General features: G+C 38.3%; 1 protein-coding gene across 4 annotated transcripts in view; it reads left to right on the forward strand.

Moving 5' to 3' along the window:
- The window catches only part of CHD2 (chromodomain helicase DNA binding protein 2), a 117566-nt gene that overhangs the window by 74104 nt on the left and 21065 nt on the right, over positions 1–22397 (forward strand). For all 4 annotated transcript variants that reach the window (XM_061179980.1, XM_061179982.1, XM_061179981.1 and 1 more), the window contains 10 exons: positions 916–1091; positions 6320–6361; positions 6942–7081; positions 12133–12271; positions 12466–12616; positions 13736–13858; positions 15090–15218; positions 16143–16283; positions 17982–18116; positions 21824–22002. In XM_061179980.1, coding sequence (XP_061035963.1) covers positions 916–1091; positions 6320–6361; positions 6942–7081; positions 12133–12271; positions 12466–12616; positions 13736–13858; positions 15090–15218; positions 16143–16283; positions 17982–18116; positions 21824–22002 — 1355 coding nt within the window. The remainder of the gene's footprint in view (positions 1–915; positions 1092–6319; positions 6362–6941; positions 7082–12132; positions 12272–12465; positions 12617–13735; positions 13859–15089; positions 15219–16142; positions 16284–17981; positions 18117–21823; positions 22003–22397) is intronic.

Here is a 22397-nt window from a genome sequence, read left to right on the forward strand (position 1 = left end):
TATGGAAGTATTGATACTTCTTATTTTGTTCACCTTATGTTGTTGTCTGGACGTGGAGGGTTCCAGGGCAGAGTTATAGGAAACCTAGCAGAGGAAAATGGAAAAATGCACAAGGCTCATGCGCATACCTATGAGCCATTTGATCTTTGCAGATTGGCTCTTTGTGAGATGACTGGACAGGATTTGAGTTTGACAGAAGTTTGCATTTTGCCCTTGAGATTAGAACCAGTAAGTCTAAGAGTTTGGTTCTAATTGGCAAGGCCTTTGACTTTCAGAGTCAAACCTCTTTTCACCTTTAAGAGTTTGTTCATAGCACTTGGCATAAATACTTAGTAAGAGATTATATAAAGGTGCTTCAGTTTACAAAGCTCTATTATAGGCACTATCTAATTTGATTTTTGCAACAACATTTAAGTAGATAGACTGTTTTATTACCCAGTTGTTGGAGTTAACAGACTCAGGTTTGTCTGAGATCCTAGTAAATCAGTATTAGCTAATAGTAGCTATCATTGAGTATTCCCTGTATGTCAGGCATAAGTTAGTGCTTTTCCACTTACTGACTCATTTAATTCGTATGAAAACCCTGTATTATAGGTGCTATTGTCCCCATTTTACAAATGGAAAACAAAGGCATGAAGAAGTAAAGTAATTTGCCCAAGGAAGTAAACATGAAGCCACAATCCAAATATTTTTATTCCAGTTTACTTAATGACATTACAGTATGTCTCTGGCAGAGTGACTATCCCAAGCAGGTCTTCTTTCATCACATGCCGTCTGCCTCCTTCTTTCTTAAAGGGAAATTGACTTGCCTGATACGATGGGAAGTTCTGAGTATTAAGGGGTTAAGATGGGCTGGTCTTAGTCCTTAGATCTCTTAGACCTGGCACTTGCTACAATGTGACTTTGCCTTTTCAGGCTCAGACAAATGACAGTGACTCTGATACTGAGTCTAAGAGGCAGGCCCAGAGATCCTCTGCCTCTGAGAGTGAGACAGATGACTCTGATGATGACAAGAAGCCCAAGCGCAGAGGGCGCCCCCGAAGTGTGCGGAAGGACCTCGTGGAGGGATTCACTGATGCCGAGATCCGGAGGTTAGTAGGGGCTCTGCTCTCCTTCCCCCTCACATTTGGAAGGACATGCTGTAAGCCTCAGGTCGATGGATCCCTGACATTGATGACAGGGAGGTCAGAGGAAGGCAAGGGGGACTGAGTCATGCTCCAAGGCCCCAGGATGATTCTCCCTTCTCCAAGGTTTTCCTTAGTTGAACTCTTTCTTTTTGTTTACTTCTTGTTCTGGGTTCTGAACATTTCACAAAGAAAGTCCAGCCAAGAGGAAAGAGGCTGTTGGAGGTAAACTTGGGCTGAAACTTTCTCTTTTGGTTTTATTGAAGAATATGAATAAATACATATATACATATGTATCAATGTATATAAAAGAAATGATATAAATATAAAAAATTAAAGTAGTACAGATAACCCCAGTTTACTTTCCATCAGTGTTAGTGCTGATACCAGTTTGATTTATTGGTATATACAACATACTGTTCTGCAGCTTCTTGTCACTTATAATCAATTTTAGGCATCTTTCTATGTCAGTACTTTTTTTTTTTTTTTTTTTTTAAACATCTTTATTGAAGTATAATTGCTTTACAATGGTGTGGTACTTTCTACTTTATAACAAAGTGAATCAGTTATACATATACATATGTTCCCATATCTCTTCCCTCTTGCATCTCCCTCCCTCCCACCCTCCCTATCCCACCCCTCTAGGTGGTCACAAAGCACCGAGCTGATCTCCCTGTGCTATGCGGCTGCTTCCCACTAGCTATCTAATTTTACATTTGGTAGTGTATATATGTCCATGTATGTCAGTACTTATTACACATTTGTTGGTGTCTGATTCACACCCCCTCTTCCCTCCAGAAAAATCTAAAATTATTGCTTCCAAACCACTTTTCCCCTAGCTTCCATGTTATTTTTTTTAAAAGCTGAAGAAAGTAGAAAATATGAAAATGATTAACTTTATGGTCTAACCCAAATTTTAACTATTATCAAATAGTCCTTTTAGGTCAGTATTTGAAATCACAAGGTCTTTGTTTCCCACTAAATGTTATACCTGTTCTTTTATTCTTTCTTTGTTTAATTTATTATGGAAAAATGTAAATGTATACAAACATTGATAGAATATTAACACACCCCTCCCCGGGTATTATTTTAACCATTATGAGTTTGTAGTCAATCTTGTGTGTGTGCCATATTTCTATTTTCCCCTACCCTCAGTGTTATTTTGAGAAGAATGTATATTCTGCTGCAGTTGAGTGGAGTGTTCTATAGATGTTTTTTAAGTCTATTTGGTTTACTATTGTTCAGATCTTCCATTTCCTTATTGATCTTCTGCCTGATCTATCCATTATTGGAAGTGGGGTATTGAAGGCTCTATTATTGCTGTATTGTTTATTTCTCCCTTCTATTCTGTCAGTTTTTGCATCATATGTTTTGGGCCTCTACTGTTAGGTGTGTATGCTTTATAATATGTTGTCTTGATGAATTGACTGTTTTCTCATTATAAAATGTCCTTCTTTGTCTCTAGTAACAATTTATGTCTTAAAGTTTATAACTTGGTTAGATATTAGTGCAGACACTCCAACTCTCTTTTGGTATTGTATGTGCAGTATCTTTTTCCTTTTTTATTTCAATCTATTTGTGTCTTTGAATCTAGCTTGCAACTCTTGTAGGTAGTATATAGTTAGATGTTTTTTAAAAATCCATTCTATTGATCTCTTCCTTTTGATTGAAGTCTTTAAACCATTTACATTTAATGCAATTACTTATAAGATAGAATTTATGTCTGCATTTTGCTGTTCGTTTTTTATGTCTTGGGTCTTTTTTGTTGCTTTATTCCCCCATTACTGCCTTCTTTTGTATTACATATTTTTTAGTATACTATTTAGTATACTATTTTAATTCTCTTGTTTCTTTTATATTTTAAAAGTTATTTTCTTAGTGGTTTCCCTGGAGATTATCATTTAATGTTTTAACTTAGAACAATTTAGTTTAGACTAATACCACCTTAATTTCAGTGGTGTTCTAAAACTTTACTCCAGTTTAGGTACATTTCTTCCCCCTCTTTTGTGCTTTTATTGTCACACAGATTACATCTTTATAAGCCCACCAACACAGTTTTATAATTATCGCCTTATGCAGTTGATAGTTAAAATCATTTAGGAGAAGAAAAGAGTTACTGACAAAAATACATATACACTGTCTTTTTATCTACTTACTCAGGTATCCTCCTGAGGCTCTTATTTGTTCATGTGGATATGAGTTATTGTTTCATGTCTTTCCATTTCTGCCCAGAGTACTCTCTTTAGTATTTCTTTTAGGGCAGGTCTGCTAGCAACAAATTCTTTCTTTTTATTTATCTAGGAATGTCTTAATTTCTCCTTTGTTTTTGAAGGCTAGTCTTGATTCTTTTTCTGTCTTTCACATTGGATAATCTCAGTTGACCTATCTTTTTTTTTTTTTTTTAAACGCATCTCTTGTTTTTTTTTTTGTTTTTTTTTTTTTAATTTATTTTTGGCTGCGTTGTGTCTCCGTTGCAGCAGGCGAGGGCTACTCTTCATTGCAGTGTGTGGGCTTCTCATTGCGGTGGCTTGTTGCAGAGCATGGGCTCTAGGTGCGCGGGCTTCAGTAGTTGCAGCATGTGGGCTCAGTAGTTGTGGCACGCGGGCCCTAGAGCACATGGGCTTCAGTAGTTGTGGCGCACGGGCTCAGTAGTTGTGGCGCACGAGCTTTGTTGTTCCTCGGCAGGCGGGATCTTCCCAGACCAGGGATCAAACCTGTGTCCCCTCTATTGTCAGGCGGATTCTTAACCACTGTGCCACCAGAGAAGTAAGTCCCTCAGTTGACCTATCTTTTAACTGATTTTTTTTTCTTCTGTCAATTCATATCTAATCCTGAGCCTTTCTAGTGATTTTTTTTATCTTAGTTATTGTACTTTTCAACTCCAGAATTTATATTTGACTTCTTTATATAATTTCTGTCTCTGTTGATATTCTCCATTTGGTGATATATTATTCTCAAATTTTCTTTTAATTCATCAGACATGGATTCCTTTAGTTCTTGTATATATTTATAATAGTTGATTAAAACCTTTGTCTAATAAGTTCAACTTCTGGACTTCCTCAGGATCTATTTCCATTGAAAACCATCTTCCTTCCCTGTATAGGGACCATACTTTCTTGTTTTCTGTAATTTTTTGTTGAAAACTAGACATTTTAAGTAATACAATGTGGCAAGTCTGGAAATCAGATTCCCCCTGCCAGCAAGAGGTTTTTGTATTTGCTATTTAACAGTTGTTGCTGTTTGTTTAGTAACTTTTCTGGACTAGTTCTGTGAAGTCTGTCTTCTCTGTCTTTTGAAGTCTCTGCTCATTTAGGTTAGTGGTCAGCTAATGATTGGACAGAGACTTCCTTAAACACCTTAAGTCTACCAACCAGTAAATCTACCAGCCTTTGCTGAAGGGCTACTTGTGTATTTTGGGGATGTCTTCAATGTTCTGGTAGGCAGTTTACAGCTCTGCCTTAACCTTCAGTTCCTGTTTGTGCAGAGCCTCAATGCGAGTCAGAGGTGAGAGATTCACAGCTCCTCAGGTCTTCTCTGTGCCTGCACATAGCCCTGCATATATGCAGCCTTCTAGATACCCAGGAATATGCCTGAGCTTTTCAAAGACCCCAAGACTTGTGGACATCTTTTCCCCCAAGTTTTTCCATTGCAGTTTTTGGTCAGCCTATTCATATCACCAACTTATAATGCTGCCTCAGGCAGCTGTGGTGTTAAACCTTTGCCTCTAATTGTTTTTTGACCGATGAACTGCAGACAGTGTTCTTCATACAGAGTCAGGTCGAATGAAGGCAAGTCTGAGAATGGAGCTTCTCAGGGTGCTGTCAGTCAGGTCAAATAGCACTGTTCTCTGGGGAAAGAGCCTTTGGGGAGCTCTAGGCCTGTTCTGCTCCCTCTAGTGGCTGCTGTGTTGCTTCTTTGCACAGCTGCAGTAGTTGGGAAGGTGTAGTTTTCAAGGCAGTCATGGAGCTGGGGAGAGGGCATGGGAAATAGAGCAAGTCAAAATGCCAGAGAGCTCACTGTTCATACTGAGATTCAGCCATTTTCTTGAATAAATGCTCATAAGATGGCTGCAAGCCTTTGGTTAATTTCCAGCATTCTAACAAAGTTGATTTTGACAATTTTGCCAGTGTTCTTGTTGCTTTTATGGAGGAGCGGATTTTCAGAGGTCCTTACTCCACCATTCCTGGAATGCTTCTCTGTCTCAATATTATTTTGAAGTAATCCCAAATGGCATATTATTGCAGATGTATAATATTTCAGTATATATCAAGAAGAAGAAATGTAGAGTGGCGGAATAATCCTCAGGTTTGCTTTCACATATAGTACTTTCCTAATCCATGCTGTTCCTTTAATATTGTTTCTTAGCTATTGTTATATTCATCCCCATTTTCTTTAATTGCTGTGCCCTCTCTTTTCATTTTTTTTCTCCATAGTATCTCTCTCTTCATTTTTATCTAATCAGGTAGTTTGGCATGTTACAGTGATGACCTTGATATATCATGGCATCTCGCTTTTTTAGTGGAAGTGCTAGTGGTTGGCTCTAGGGAGGGGAGTGGATTACACATGGATTGGGCATGTAGCATGGTTTAGGCTAGAGACTTGTGGAAGGATAGATTAGATTTTTGGCTGGAGACAGTGTTTGGCAGAAGGAGTCAGAGTTTCCAAAATAGTTTTGCCTAAAAAGTTTAAAATCATATGTTTATTTTACTTTGCCTCATTACAAAAAGTATTTGAGGCAGTCCTAAAAACCTTATATTTGTATTATTGACCAGAAAGTAATGGAAAATATTGTAGTGTGGAATTGAAAGTAACAATAGTGGACTAAATAGACCACTTAACTGTACTGGATTTTATTATAAGAGGTTGTGGTTTTTAAATCATTTATTATCTATTGAACTCCATAAACTTCTAAAAATGATAGTACTAGAGTTAAGTCACCATTCTCAATTATGTCCCTAAGCAGTTTCATGACCAGTCACTGAGAATAAAGTTAATCTTTGAATAGATTTTTAGCACTCATTATTTTAAGCTGGCCATTTTCAAAGGCCAACTTTAGTTCATTTAGTGGCAGTCGCAAGGATTGGGCCCAGTCTCTTTCTGACAGTTTTTATGGCTCATATTTCATCACAGGATGTGTTTGCATTAACATAGCTGAAGTCTGTTTTTCTAATGTGATTTATTGATTATTTTCTTAGGTTCATCAAGGCGTATAAGAAGTTTGGTCTCCCTCTTGAACGGTAAGCTTATTAATATAAATAGTTCCTTATCCACCTCTTTTTCACTTCTGTATTGTAGAGGTTTCTTTTTTTGGTTCTACTTTCCATTTTTATGGTCTGGCACCTTTTGACAGCCTGGTTTTTAGACATTAATTGACTCACCTGCTCCAGATGACTTGGAGATCAACGAAACATATTGTACATGTAACTGTACTTCGCTTCTAGGAACATTGCAGTGAATGAAAGTAAGCTAGAGAAAGGAAAGTGAGCACAAAGAAACAAACTAGTGCAAATAGCTTTGGGGCACTTCACCTGCTACTGTTATCAGACAGCGCATTTAGTTAATAAAGAAAGCTGAACCCTTTCCCGTCTGTTTTTTGAAATTAGTCTGTTTTTGTGGACTATTCCAAGTCAAATTCTTTATGATGGAAAGTAAGTCGTCAGTCACTGTCTGAGGGTTCTTGTTGGAACGATCAATTAAGGCATGTAGAGAAAAGTGTCTTTGCAGGAGCAAGCTTATGTGAAACCAAGTGGTAGCTCACGTGACATTAGAAACGTGGGCACAGGGCCTTGAGGTATCCCCGTATTTGTCTTCCCTCAGGCTGGAGTGCATAGCACGTGATGCTGAGTTGGTAGATAAGTCTGTGGCAGATCTGAAGCGCCTAGGGGAATTGATTCACAACAGCTGTGTGTCAGCAATGCAAGAATACGAAGAACAGCTGAAAGAAAATGCCAGCGAGGGTAAGTCAGCATGTCTCCCTCAGTGATTCTCAAAGACCTGGCACTTGTGGATTGGGATCTCTGCTGCTAAGGGTCTTTTTTTTTTTTTTAAAAAGATGAACATACTTATATCCCAGGCATCCCTAATTTTTTGAGGTGTGTATTCTCACCTGCCTTTACATGAGCTCAGTTTTAAGATTCCAAAGATTTACTCACAAATGAAGTTGATTTGCAGAAGGTGCAAAGTAATGAACAAGATGAATGATTTCTTTTAATGTTACTGTAGAAAGTTTAGATTGGTTTGAATGATGTAAAGACCTGAGTGGGTAAAGCTGAGTGGACACGTTTGTATTTTGGCTGTAAGTGAGGACATTACAGACCACAAACATCAGTAATTATTTTGGATATACATACACGTATTGTTTTGTTGTGATAAACTTAAAGGATTTAGAGAACTAGTTAGAATAAAAATAGTAGATGAATATTGTAAACCTTTTTGTTGCAGTGAGACTCTCTTGGCACTAGAATTTGTTGTAATTTGATTCGACCTGTATTGTGTTTTGTCTTACACACCAAGAGTGCTTTTGCCTGTCCTATAAAAGCAGGAGGTGTCAGGAGAGAGCTGAGGTCCTTGTTGTTAAAGGACACCCTTATAGTTGAACCTCAAACAAAAAGATGAGGGTGTGGTCATTCCACAGTTCACTGGACTGTGGTTTATCTGTGCCATTGCCCCCATTCTTTTGTCACCCTTCACTGACGTTACTCACAGGAGGCTCTGTCATCTGTGGTTAAGTATTCAGGCCCTGGAGGCAGCCAGTTTACCTGGAATCTTGGTCCTGCCATTTCTTAGCTGTAAGACCTGAGACAAGTGATAGCCTCTTAACAGTCACATGTGCAAAATAGAGTAGTAGTCCGTGCCTCAAAGGGTTTGGATGGTCACTTGAATAATTCCATACATGTGAAGTGCTTGTCATCACGTCTGGCTTGCAGTGTTAGCTATTTCATTAAGTAAAGAAGTATTTGTGCTTTGAAATTTTCTTCTTAAGGCTGTTACTAAAAGTAATAGAATTTTAAAATATCTTGAATACAGTCAAAAACATTTTTAGATTTTTTTTTTTCCATGAAAGAAACTTAAATAACTTGAGTGGTTTGGACAGTGATCCAAATATGTGCTTTTATAGCGCCAAGAATACATCCAAAAGTAAATCTTAACTTTACAGTGTTTTTTTTTTTTCCTTGTAATTGTTTTGAATAAGTATTACATTCACATGGCTCAAAAATGAAAAACAGGTATCCCTATCTCTTGTCTCCTTCTAGAAATATAAGAATACATATGTTCAAAAAATGAATAGATACTGTTTTAACACAGTTGGTGCTGTAGCATGCACACTGTTCTGTACCTTGCTTTGTCCATCTCACAGCATATTTGGAGATATTTCCTTGTAACAGTCCCTTCCTTTCCACATGTTTCTTTTCTCTGCATGTTCACATTCTGCATCTGGTCGATTGCTTCCTTCTGGCATTGCTTAACTTGTTTCCATAAATATTTTCTATAAACCGGCATTTAGCATATTCCTGAGTCCAGGTTAACATTTCCAATTCTAATGTAAGATTATTGATATCTCTTTGCTTAAGTTGAAAATTTTGTTCCTAAAAATGTTAACATAATCATGTATTTGTCTTATACATTATACACGTTTCCAAATATTAATACCAATTTTACTGTTTTTGTTTGTTTTTTTTTCTTCTTTCTTTCTTTGGCTGTGCTGTGCGGCTTGTGTGATCTTAGTTCCCTGCCCAGGGATTGAACCTGGGCCATGGCAGTGAAAGCGCCGAGTCCTAACCACTGGACTGCCAGGGAATCCCCCTGATTTTACTGTTAACAATAAGACTTCTTAATGCGGAGTTTGATTTCTTTGTGTTTCTTTTTGTCCTTAAAATACACCTCACTAGCAGTACACAAAGTACTATGTTTTAAAACTATTTGAAATTGTTCTTTTCTCTGTGTGGTTATGCCACCAACTTAATATATAGTTTAGTATCTTTTGTTTTCTTTTCCTTTCAGTTTCTAGGGACTACTTTTCTCCTTTTGATGAAACTTTGCTTCTTTAATTATGTAAAACATTTGCATGGCCCAAAGTCAGAACAAAACCAGGAACACGATGAGAGAATCTTGCCTTCATTCCTGTCCCCCCAGTACTGTTCTCTTCCTCCCCTGTAGGTAATCATTTCTATTAGTTTTGGGCTTATCTTTCCATTGTTTCTTTTTAAAATTTTAAGTCTGTGTGTGTGTATTTCCGCTATTATACAGGAGATATCATACATTATATTCTGTTCTGCACCTACTTATTTTCACATATGGCGTTCACTCCATCTTACTGTGTAGAGTTCATACCTTCTTCCTTTTACAATTGCACAGTATTCCACTGTGTAGGTAGATGTTAATTCACACTTTAATATCGCCTAGTAATAAATATTTGGGTTGTTTTCAGTCTTCTGCCACTATAAATAAAGCCACAATGAATAAATAGTTTAATGAATATGCTGTTTCATATCTCTGCCAGCATATCTTTGGGATAAATTTCTGGAAGTGGGATTGTTGAGTCCTGGGAAAAATGCATATGTAATTTGGTTAGATACTGCCAAATTCTTCATAAATTTGATACCATTTACATTGCCACCTACAATGTATATTCATACACAACAGAATGTATTGTCAGATGTTTGGATTTTTGCCAAACTGACAGTTGGGAAATGGCATCTCATTTTTCTTTTAATGAGTAAGGTTGTGCATCTTTTCTGAGGGCCACTTGTGAACTGTCTGTACATATATTATGCCCATTTTCTATTGAGCTGTTGGTCTTAATTTTTAGGATCTCTTTTTTTTTTTTTTTTTTTTAAGAAGATTTAATACAGGGAATTTTTAAAAAATTTTATTTATTTTATTTTTGGCTGTGTTGGGTCTTCGTTGCTGCGCGCGGGCTTTCCCTAGTTGCGGCGAGCGGGAGCTACTCTCCTTTGCAGTGCGTGGGCTTCTCACTGCGGTGGCTTCTCTTGTTGCGGAGCACAGGCTCTAGGCATGTGGGCTTCAGTAGTTGTGGCACACGGGCTCAGTAGTTGTGGCTCACGGGCTCACAGTTGCTCCGCGGCATGTGGGATCTTCCCGGACCAGGGATCGAACCCGTGTCCCCTGCATTGGCAGGTGGAATCCTAACTGCTGCACCACCAGGGAAGTCCTAGGATCTCTTTTTCTGATAAAAGTTGCCAGTGTTCTCCTCCAGTTTGTGATTTGTCCTCTCACTTTGCTATGGTATTTTGTACAGAAAACTTAAAAAAAATTTATATAGTCAAATTTATCAATCTTTTACCCTATTTTTGTTTTGGATTTTGATCAGTTAAAAACATTTTCTCTACAAAACAGAAACAGACTCACAGACATAGAAAGCAAATTTATGGTTACCAAAGGGGAAAGGGATAAATTGGGAGTATGGGATTAGCAGATGCACACTACTATATGTAAAAGAGGTAAACAACAGGGATTTAATATAGCACAAGGAACTATTATATTCAATATCTTGTAACAAACTAAAAAAAAATTTTTTTTTTCTACTCTGAGGATATAAGGGAAGTCATTAAGATCACCACCCCCCACCACCACCAATACCTATGTGATTTCATTTACTTTTATATCTCTGATTCACTTGGAGTCTTTCCTGGTATTGCATCCAGGTTTTTTGGATTTTGGATTTTTCCTATATGGCTACTATATGTCTCAACACCATTCATTAAAGATGGTTGATCTTTTCTCCACTGCCTGAATTTTTTTTTTTGAAGAGCTACACAATCTGTTATGGATTTACAATATTAGTATCCTGTTAATGGGCATTTAGCTTTCCAATCTTTTGCTTTACGGTGTTGTGGTAAATAATCTTGTGTGTATGCCATTTGCGCCATATCCTCCCACCATCATTGACTAGAATGGCAGTGTCTGTTTCCTCTTAATCTCACCGACATATTTTCAAATCTTTGAATTTTCCCAACCTGAGGTTAAAAAGGCTATGTCTATATATTTAATTTGCATTTCTCTTACCATGAATGAGGTTGAGTATTTTTCACATGGAACCATTTGTATTTCCTTTTCTGTGAATTGTCTCTTTATCCTTTGCCCATTTTTCTGTTGCAATCTTTTTATTTTACAGATGAGGAAACACAGACCCAGAGAGGTTAATAACTAGAAGTGAGAGGGGAAAGGGGACAGGGGGTAGTTTGTGCAGATCCGGGAATAAATCCAGATTTCTGATCTTCGGAGGAGGTGCCTTTCCCATTTTGCCATATTCTGTTCCAGAACTCATCAGTATTGTTGGGAATAGCATTTGCAAGTGAAATTCTAGTGGATTATATGAGAATCCCTAAATAATTGTTTATAATTGTAGTGCCATTTCATCGACTTGAATGTTAAAAAAAGAAATCTTTTCTCAGGCTCTGAGCCATCTTTTCCCTCACAGACAAGTGTCATTATCATGCATTTCGATTTGGACTCTTTGGTTAGAATTGACTGCTTTGTTTTTACCTCTAGGATTACTTTAATTGGAAACTCGGGCTAGGGTAACCTTTCCATGACTTCTTTTGTTCATCATTTCAAATGTGTTAGGTATTAACTTGATCTCATACTTTTTTAGTAGAGAAGATCATCTTTTAAAGCACTTAAAAATCTGTTGATGGGTTAGAAAAACAAAAGAAAAAACTTCAGCATTAATATTATTCCTTTAAAATCTTCTTTCATAAATTTTATTAATTTTAGAGCCAAAGTATAAAACAAATAGGAAGATTAAAATACAATTATAAACACTACTGGATTAAAAAATTCTAAATCTTAAAAAACTGAATTGTTTAGAGATTATTTTACAAACATTAATTGAGAAAATTTTTTGCCTTACTTGATTATATCTTTGAATTAACGATAAACCAGAGATATACGCTGAGGGAATAAGAGTTCAGGATTTGTTGACCTATGTTTTCTGTGAAACTTCAGCGAATTCTCACTTAACGAATATGAAATTGGTGTTCTTTAGGGAAAGGACCAGGGAAAAAGAGAGGCCCAACTATCAAGATATCTGGGGTTCAGGTTAATGTGAAATCTATTATCCAACATGAAGAAGAGTTTGAGATGCTGCATAAATCTATCCCTGTAGACCCTGAAGAAAAAAAAAAGTGAGTATAATACATGCTCATGCGTGGGTGGTTGTGCCATTAGAAAACAGATTTGAAGTTACAGATATGTGTAGTTACGTAGTATTTTCACTGTCTTTTCTCTTAACATACCAGAGTGCTTTGCTCATTGGTGTTTATTCCCAGATCAGAAAGACCCCTCCTCTAATGTCCTCCTGCTTTGGAAATCTTTTCAGATACTGCTTAACCTGTCGTGTCAAAGCTGCACATTTTGATGTCGAGTGGGGAGTAGAGGATGATTCTCGCCTATTGCTGGGAATTTATGAACACGGCTATGGAAACTGGGAGCTAATTAAAACGGATCCAGAGCTTAAGTTAACTGACAAAGTAAGTATTTCTGTGATGCTGGAGATGTCTAGAAGATTTGTTGTATAATATTTTTATATTGATTACTTACTTTTAACTATTTTCTGGGGGGTGGGGATCAAATTGGAAATTAGAACAATAGTAAATTCCTGGGATTTCTTTATCCTTGGAAACATTACCATCTTTAGTGGACTGTGGCACTATTTCAGAGATGACGATAATAGCCGGTGAAGTTTTTGGGAAATTATAGGAGAAGTCTTCAAATTCTGATTTTTATTGTAGGTCAAATCTCATTGCAACAAATACCAGGGTAAGATTATTAATAATAAGAGCATTTCTCGGCCTTAGTTGTTGGCACTTTCTTTAACAATATTTGGAACAGCCATATTTCATTTCTACACATGAAGAAAGAATGAGCCATACCTTGGTATTTTTTGTAATGGAATTAAACACTGGCTGTACTTCTCCCACAAAATCGAGCCTCCCACCCTATCCGTTGCACATCAGGCTACCAAGTATAGTAAGGCCGTGCTCAGAGCTGTAAGCAGGGAAAGCTGGCTCAAATTTTAGTAGGATGCGCTCCATGTTGTGCTCCTGGCAGGGCTTTTCCTGGCACGTCAAACAATGCTCATCCCAGGTGCAATGTTCTCAGAGGGTGACAGCACCCTGCCATAAGCACTGAGACCAAATCCAGTCTGGCCTGAGAGGTCCAGCTGTGTCCTGGCATAGCTCAGTGCTCTCCAGCAATGCTCTAAGAAGCATTTTCAATCTAAAACGAAGCTTTAACCTAGCTCCAGGGATTCCCTGCTCCTGGAAGGAGGAAATCCACGACGGCTGGGATGCTCTAGCAGATGAAGCCAACAAGCCCCTCCTACCTGAGTTGTTCTACCCTGTTAACAGCACAGGTAGGAGCCAGTGGGAGAGCTGGATTTCTCCATCCCATTTTGTAAAACGAGAACGGCTCATAAGGGATTTTCAGTGACTGGGAGCCATGGACATGAGATAGGATCTGAGGCTTTATCTGTATTTTGGGTGGTGGGGAGGGAAAGGACTGCTCAGTTGTTTGTCATCTCGGTTTATCCTGATCCACTAACCGGGCCGTGGGCCGTGGCGGGTACTTCTCTTCCTTTCCTGTTGAAGATCCTGCCAGTGGAGACAGATAAAAAGCCCCAGGGAAAGCAGCTGCAGACCCGAGCGGACTACTTGCTGAAGCTGCTCAGGAAGAGTCTGGAGAAGGAGGGGGCCGTGACGGGCGGGGAAGAGGTGAGTGCAGCTGCCAGCCGGGCACCGTCCAGGGGTCTGAGGCTCCAGCCCTGCAGGGTTAGGTCGGGGCAGAGATGCCCTCTCCAGGCATCTCCACAGAACGCTAACCCTCTCCTTGTCAGGTGTTGGTATTGAGGTTCCAGTAATGATGGTTTGGTTGGGTAGTGATAGGAATGTTCATTTAGTAATTGACCTAAACATCTTGGCATTCTCCTCAAATATTGCCTCAAAATAGTCCTCATTTCTCCCAGTGCCACTGGTCTAGACATACTGTTGCTGTGTCTTTATGCTCCTTCCTCAATTTTGGAATATAGTTCTCAGTGCTGCGTGAATATCACTGGGTTTGCCCGTTGTTACAGCTAACACTCGGCTACTTGTAATCATGAGTCCCAGGGATAAAATGGGTAATTAGGATACACAGTTAATTCAGAAACTGGACTTCAGTTACAGTTGCCTGACTTGCTCAGTGAAAAATTTCAACCGAGTTACTAATGGACTCGTCTGAGCTTTAGCTTTTATTTCCCCAACTTTTCATTTCAATTCAGGCCTAAAAAGATGAGAATCACAGTTAGGAGATACTATAAGTTACAGCCAGTAGTAGCAGCCTTTGTGTGTGCATGTTCCTTAAGTGCTCTTAGAGCTATGCCATTTGTATTAATTTCCCTATATTATAAAGAAAGCAAGTTTTAGAAAAAAATCCTATCCCATACCTTGTCTTTTTTTGCGTAGTAGTGTCATAATTAATGTCATTGTTCACATAATATGTTGAGGATATTCTATAAGTTAGGTTAGGTTCTGGGGAGATAGATAGCATCATGTTTTTACTTGCTTAAATTACTGTATCTGTTTGAGTAGATGAACACCTTTTCATTATTTTTAGATATAACATGCTTCTAGTTTTTTTTAATGTTACTCTTATTTTATATATTATCTTTATTTATATCTTTGTATATAAGGTGTTTTTTCTTCTTTTGAATTTTATCTTTAGATTGAATTCCAAAAAATGGAATCAGTAGGTTCAAGGATATGGATGTTTTTGTGTGGCATAGGAGATTTGTAAGGCCTATAGTTTCTTTTTTTCTCCTTCAGGTAAAATTGGTTGCACTCCTTTGAATTTTCTCTGAGTTTCCTTGTTTGAATTATATGGCTGCTACTGTTCCAAAGAATCATGATGTTATTTGGTCATGCTTTTGAGGGACTTGATTTATCATCATTTTCTTACCCTTTCCAGGCCAAATTAAAGAAGCGGAAGCCTCGAGTAAAGAAGGAAAACAAAGCACCGAGGCTGAAAGATGAGCATGGAATTGAGTTTTCATCTCCTAGACACTCCGATAATCCATCAGAAGAGGGAGAAGTAAAGGTATGAGGCTGGATTTCAGTTGAGATTATTTTTAAGTTACATTTATTGTGCCAACTGGTATAAAATCATTTGAAATGTGTTTGGTTTACATGCCAGAGTAGATAAAATAAAAATAGAAACTATGTTATGTCTTTGCTTAACCTGTGAGAGAGGAATATAGTTGTTCATTTAAAATCAGCAATTGAAAATTCATAATAGAAGTAAATTCGTAATGGAAGGAAGTGAAGGGAACCATGCAAATTTCAGTGATAAATGGCAGTTGACACTCAGCCTCATCGTTGGGAGCGATAGGGAGTGGTGGAGACTGTGGTTAACCAGGGAGCTCATGCCTAACGTATAGGGGCAGCTGTTATGCAGTTCATTGTTGGGTGGGCCAAACAAAACTCATCTGTGGATCAGGTTTGGCCCAAGGCCTGTCAATTTGTAACCTCTGGTCTAAGCAAAATGAAAAGTAACTTGCTAGCATTCAGTCTGTTGTTTCAGTGACTGAAAACTTTATGGGATTTTATTTTGTTACTCTTCAAGTGTAATTGCCCTTTGAGGTTATTTCCAGGAGGATCAGCAGTGGGTATGTGAACTAGCATGGATTTGAGTCAAGCATGCATGAATTCAAATACTAGCAACCTTACCAATTACTACCTGGCAGGTATATAATCTCTTTGTTCCTCAGTTTTTTCCATCTGTGAAATGGGAATGATAATGCCTGTGTTGAAGGGTTGCTATGAGAAATAAAGCGAAGATGTAAGTGAAGAGCATCTGCCTCTACAGGCTTCACTTTAAGCAGATAGCTTTAAGGCTGTATGCTTGAGAACATACTTCTGTGGACACAGTGATGAACCATTGGGGCAGTGCTTTTTTTTCTAGAAAGTAAATGAGGAAATGTAAAGTTTGTGGCAAAAGCTCATAGCCTTGTTTGTTTTCTAGGATGATGGCTTAGAAAAAAGTCCAATGAAAAAGAAACAGAAGAAGAAAGAGAACAAGGAGAACAAGGAGAAACAAATGAGTTCTAGGAAAGACAAGGAAGGGGACAAGGAAAGGAAGAAATCAAAAGATAAGAAAGAGAAGGTATCGATGTCATTCTACATACTGAGATGCCCGCAGCCTTTGAAATTCCCTTCTAGGATTTAGAAGTAGAATGGGGTTTGAGGGCCCTGAAATAATTGTCATTTTATGAGTATATCCCAGAAGGAAGGATGGGGCTGTCAGGGGGATGCCTGCACCTCTTCCTGCAGAGAGAGGGGAGTGTGTGAGTTGTGGTGTTCTTTAATATAGAAGCCTTTATTTGCTCTTTTATTACACGTTTCAGAGGGGGTGTTGGAATGAGACAGGACAGGTAACTACTTGATACATGTTCTCAGACTCATGGTAGAAAAGCACAGTCCACAGATGAATCTGAATACGTGAAATACTATCAAATACTATCAAGAGTTAAGCTTTTGGAGTAGAAATGGGTGAAAGCCCTACTATTATTATATAATCTTCATGTTGGGGTTTCATGAAGTTCACTCCAAACCACAGAATTCTGGTACAGTGTTGCATCTTGCTGACTTCTGATGAAATTATTTTGCAATTAATCTTTAATCATTGTTAAAACATACAAACAAATAACTGCCTTAATTCCACCATCCAGTCATAGCTCTAACAGATTTCTTGATGAGCACCTTTGGAACTTTTTATTATGCATATAAGAACAAATATAAAATAAAAATCAGACCAGACTGTTTGGATAGCCTTTTCTCCCCACTTAGCAATATATCACAAACAGCTTTCCAAGTGAATAAATAAAAGTTAAAATCATTTTTAATAGATAAGGAAGATTTTGTTTGATTATAACATTTTGGAAACAATTTAAGTTTCCCATATTGAAATTGCTTTCAAATTTCTAATGGTATAAACTGTACTGTAACAGATACCTTACTTTGCATCTGTGTTTCTGCAGAAAGGTATTCTTCTTTTAAGGTGAAATATTTAAAAAATAAAAGCACAAAGAATGATTTAGCCAGCATCCACATGTCCACTACCCAGATATTGCAGCTGTTGTTAACATTTTTCATGTTTACTTCAAGTGGGTTTTTTTTTTGGGCTACTGTATTTGGTATCCATGCACTCATTACTGGGACTCCCCTCTGTTTCTTCTCCCAGTTTCATTGCTCTCCTCCCTCTTCTCTCCTCTGTAACACTGCCCTGAAGTTCGTGTGAAACCTTCCTGCCCATGTTTTTATACTTTTACTACATATTACATAATCGTAATCAAAGCATAGTATTGTTTTATGTTTTTAAATGTTCATACATAAAGTTATTTTTTATATGTATCTCTGTCTCCATCCTTCTGCACCCTTTCATGGATAAATGAACTTTACCCATGTGGATTTATGTAAATTTCAATCACTTGAAATATTTTGGTTAATACAGTTTCCAAGATCAAAGTGTACTTTCATTTTTAAGTTGCTACATGCTACTCTGTGAGGGCTGTGCCAATTCACAATCTTAACCTCTTGATGACATTTTTATGCATTTTATGGATTAGGGAATAGAAGCCAGAATAGCATTGATGAAGCTAAAATTATAATTGGCTCTGTTTAGAGACAGAAGTGGGAATGACATATGATTAAACTGTTAATCAAATAGGTTTGGCTTCATCATGGCTCAAAACTGAGGCCATCCTATGTACCCCCTTGTAGTGATGTGACATAGCTGAGAAGTCCAAATTGCAAGACAGGAGTACACAAATGACAATGATTCCTTGTAACTCTTTTTTAAAAGCCTAAAGGTGGTGATGCCAAATCTTCAAGTAAATCAAAGCGATCTCAGGGTCCTGTCCATATTACAGCAGGAAGTGAACCTGTCCCCATTGGAGAGGATGAGGATGATGATCTGGACCAGGAGACATTCAGCATAGTAAGTCCTGAAGTTGAGGAATTCTGGGGTCTGCAGCCACAGTGCTTGCTGCGGCTTTGCCTTTCGTAGTTCCCGCCACATAGCCTCAGTCGGTCTAAGCAGCATGACCTGAGACGAGGCTGGGGTCCTGGCTGCGTGAGCTGGAGCGGTGGCGAGCACGGCCTATCTTATGTGTTCCCGTGTTGTGGGGCTAGGAGCCAAGACGTGGCCTAGGATGTGGTCCATCTCCTCATAGGAGACAGGGCAGGTGAGGGGAGGAGTCATGGACCAAGCCTTGTATGGGATGGAAACAGGCCAGTGCGTCCTCCGGGACTTAGGCCCTTACCGGAGCTGCACGTGTATATTTCATTGTGTTGCACTCGCTTCCCTTCCCCTCCTCTCTTGAGGTCTTTTCCTTTCCCCAAACTTCCACACATCACTGTTCACTTGAATAGTTAATTTAGTTTCAGAGAGAAAATGATCTTCCAAATCTCAAAATATTCCTGCTCTGGGGAAGCAAAGCATAGAATTTTGACCTCATCCTGTAAGGCAGTCTTCTCTCTTTTTACCCTTTTTTCCCCGTGTTCCCAGAAACCTGTATGCATACGTGTATTTTTTTTTCTCTTCGCACTTACCTCATTTTTCTTAAATCTCTTTACTCTTCTTCCTGTGAGCTCTCTGAGGGCAAGTACTGTGTCTTATATAAAGTACGTGTAGATGCTAGAAGTAGCTCAATAAATGAGTAAATGAATAAATTCATTACACAACCAGCTCTCTGATCTGTTTCCTGCTTCCTCCTTAGCCCAGTGTTTATAAGAGAAAATCATAACTAACGCTTCTGTGGTACCATACTATTTAAAAAATTGCTGTTATACAACATTGTAAATCAATTATACTTGAAGTAAAAAAAAAAAAAGAAAAGAAATTGCATTTACATACTGGCTCATTTACTCTTGTTTTTATATTATGATCTCTTCTAAAAATACAGAAAAATTTCAGGAATGTAATAGGCATTGATAGAGGTACCATCAAGTTTTGTCAGGTCTGAACTTTTTAAGGCTCAGGCTATAAAGTTGAAGCTTCTGGTCATGGTTTGTTACCTCCCTAGAAGCGGCCACAATTCTAAATTCAGTGTAGATCAAATCGTAATTCTCATGCGTGGTTCTAGAGTTTACTTAATGTCTCTAAAGACAGTAAGTAATAGCTCATATAAACAGCCAGGCGTTATTAGTGTGCTTTTTGTGTATTTTCTCCACAACAAGCTATGAGGTAGGTAATTATCTCTATTTTACCCCTTAAAAAATAAGGTGAGGAGAGTTAAGTAACTTGTCCAAGATGTAGAGCAAAGATTTGAACCTATCAATAAATGCCACACTGTGTGTATCCTGTAACTTGCGTTTCCTCCCTCAGCATGTACACTTTCGAGATTTATCCATGTTGATAATTATGTCTCTGATTTCAGTGTTTCATATTATTCTGTTTTATGACTTCCACAATTCATTCTTTCTCCTATTGATGGACATTGGGGTTTTCCAAATGTTTACTACTACAAATTGGCTGCAGTGAAATTGTAAATATTTTCTTATACACATGTGTAAGAGCTTCGCTAGTGTGTAGCTTGAGCAGAAAAGCTGGGTGATTCTTTGGGTCTGCACATCTACTGCTTTTAGATGTTGTGGAATTAGTCTTCAAAGTGATTGTAGAGATTTGCACTCTTTCCAGCAACGAATGTGAGTTCCAGCTGCTTCCCAGTCTCGGAAACACTTGGTAATTTCTAACTTCTTAATTTTTGCCAATCTAAGAGGTATGAAATATTGACCAGTGGTGTTGTTGAACATTTACTTTCATATTTATTGGGCATTCATGTTTCTGGTGAATTACCTTTTCATATCCTTTGCCTGTTCCAGGTAATGTTTCTCTTGTTACCTTTTCTATAGGAATCCTATATCCATTCGCAATACTAATCTTTTATCTGTTACAGTCATGTATCTTCTAGTTTATTTTGTGTCCTTTTAAAAAATTTAAGTACAATACTGAAAAATAAATTGTAAGTATATAGCTATGGAAATTATCACAAAGAGATGAAAGTTTGTCAGATTTTCACTCTTCTGAAGTTACATGGACAGGTGCCTTAATAGTTCCTTATATTAGATACTTTAGTGGCTGACAACCATGCCCTACAGGTCAGAGAAATTTTCTTAAATTATTTTGTGATAATTTCCTCCTCAGTTCTTAATTTTATCCTACTTTTTGGATATTGGACTTTGGGAGTGGTCCCTAATATTATCTTAAACTTTCTTCCATTTCTTCTTTTTTAACTTTACTTTCTTGGAGATCTCCTCAGCTTTATCTGCCATTATTTCTTTTGAGGTTTTCATTTCTCTCGTCATGTGTTATTCCCAAGATCTTTTTTCCCCATATGGTTCTCTGAATGTTTTTATATTTCTCTTAGATTTGTTTTCTGTCACTCATGTTAGATATTTTTCAAATGGCTTGGTAATCCTTGGTTGTCTGCTCGTATTTAAGAGTAGGGACTAAACATCTGATTGGAAGCTCTGAACATGTGGGTGGGGCTTGATCGACTTTGAGAGTGTTCTCTGTAGGGTGATCTGGCTGGGCTGCTTCCTTGGAAAACTTCCAGTGGGGAGTCAGCATCATTTGGTTCTTCCTCTTGGGTGGTCGGATTTTGGGGATGAGAATCCTCCAGTCTCCTGACTGGAGGGTTAAGGCCTGGCTTTCTTCTTTCTAGAATCTGAGAGGCAAAAAATAAACAAATAAATAAAAAGACTGGGCGGTGGCTTATCTAATATGCATATATTCATACAATGCTATTCTCAGTGTAGTAGCCTTGCCTCTCAACTATGCCTGTGTAGCCCAGTTCAGAGACTTTTCTTTTATCCTCTCCAGAGAATAAACCTCCATATCTTTTGTCGGGCAGAGTTGGAAGTCTGGGCGTCTATTATAAATCTGTTCCTCTTAGGCAGTCTTAAAAAAACAAAACAAAACAAAACAAAATCCTTATTTTTAGCCCTCATCCCTACTTCCAGAGATACTTAGCTAGCCTCTGCAGGAATTGCAGTATAAATCAGGTTGGTTCTCAGCTCTCTCCACTGCTGGGTTAGGATTTCATTGTCTCAGGTCTATTAAGTCATTTCACTTGCTGCCAATATTTTGTTGCTGTTGCTTCCTCTCATTTTCCCCGTCTTTGTGGGCTTATCTCTTCTTACGGCGATTCCTTTACTGTTGTTTTAGTGGATGGGGAGGGGGAGAGAAAGATTCTTGTGTTCAGTCTACTATCTTTATCTGGAAACCTTTCCCTCAGTTTCTTACAAGTCTAAAGGACTTGTAAATATTTTATCCTGTAGTTTTAGATAGTTTGTGATGGGAGGTTTTCAGGTTAGGTCTATAATTTTACTTCTCATTTATCTTCATAATGGCCTTGGGAGATTATCATGCCCCTCTTGCAGATGAGGAAACAGAGCAGCGTTTTGAGAGGCCAAGTAAGCTGTAAAAGTCATCGCTCTGAGCGATGGAGCTGGGACTTGAACCTCAGGTTTTTCCAACTCTAACATTTATACTTGTTCCCCTGCCATTACCTGCTTCTCCTCTAGTGATTATGTGGCCTGGGGGGGGCGCTGTGTGTTCTCTGGGAATTTAGGGCACAGTAAGCACAGCTGAAGCTGTCTTTGCTGCAGGTGTTTTATGTCTCTACTCTTGGTCTGTTCCAGTGTAAGGAGAGGATGAGGCCTGTGAAAAAGGCACTGAAACAGTTGGATAAACCTGACAAGGGGCTGAGTGTACAGGAACAGCTGGAGCACACCCGGAACTGCCTGCTGAAAATCGGGGACCGGATAGCCGAGTGCCTTAAAGCTTACTCAGACCAGGAGCACATCAAACTGTGGAGGAGGTAAGCAGCTGCAGCCTCAAATTGCCTGGTTTGATTTGATGACAAAGTGTGTGTTAGGGGTTCTGTTTTGTTTTATGCAACATGACACAGCCATCTAATGAAAATTTTTTTTCCCAGCAAAAGCAGTCTATTAGCAACATACCTGCAGGCTTCAGTTTTCTTTTCCTGAAATAGGCCATTCCTCTGAGACCAATCTTTTGAATGGGTAGGATGATGTCATTATTTTATGAGAGAAATACCGTGATACTGGATTTGCTGGCCTGTCCTCAGAATAAAGACTCAGTCTTTAGACCTGGAAGGGATAGAAACCATCTATAATTTCACTACTTTACCCACCTCAGGTTAATATTCAGAGATAATATAATAACTAATTGGTTAGTGCTCTGCTAACCTCA

Source organism: Eubalaena glacialis, chromosome 2 (genome assembly GCF_028564815.1).
Source record: "Eubalaena glacialis isolate mEubGla1 chromosome 2, mEubGla1.1.hap2.+ XY, whole genome shotgun sequence".
In the NCBI taxonomy this organism is placed as follows: Eukaryota; Metazoa; Chordata; class Mammalia; order Artiodactyla; family Balaenidae; genus Eubalaena; species Eubalaena glacialis.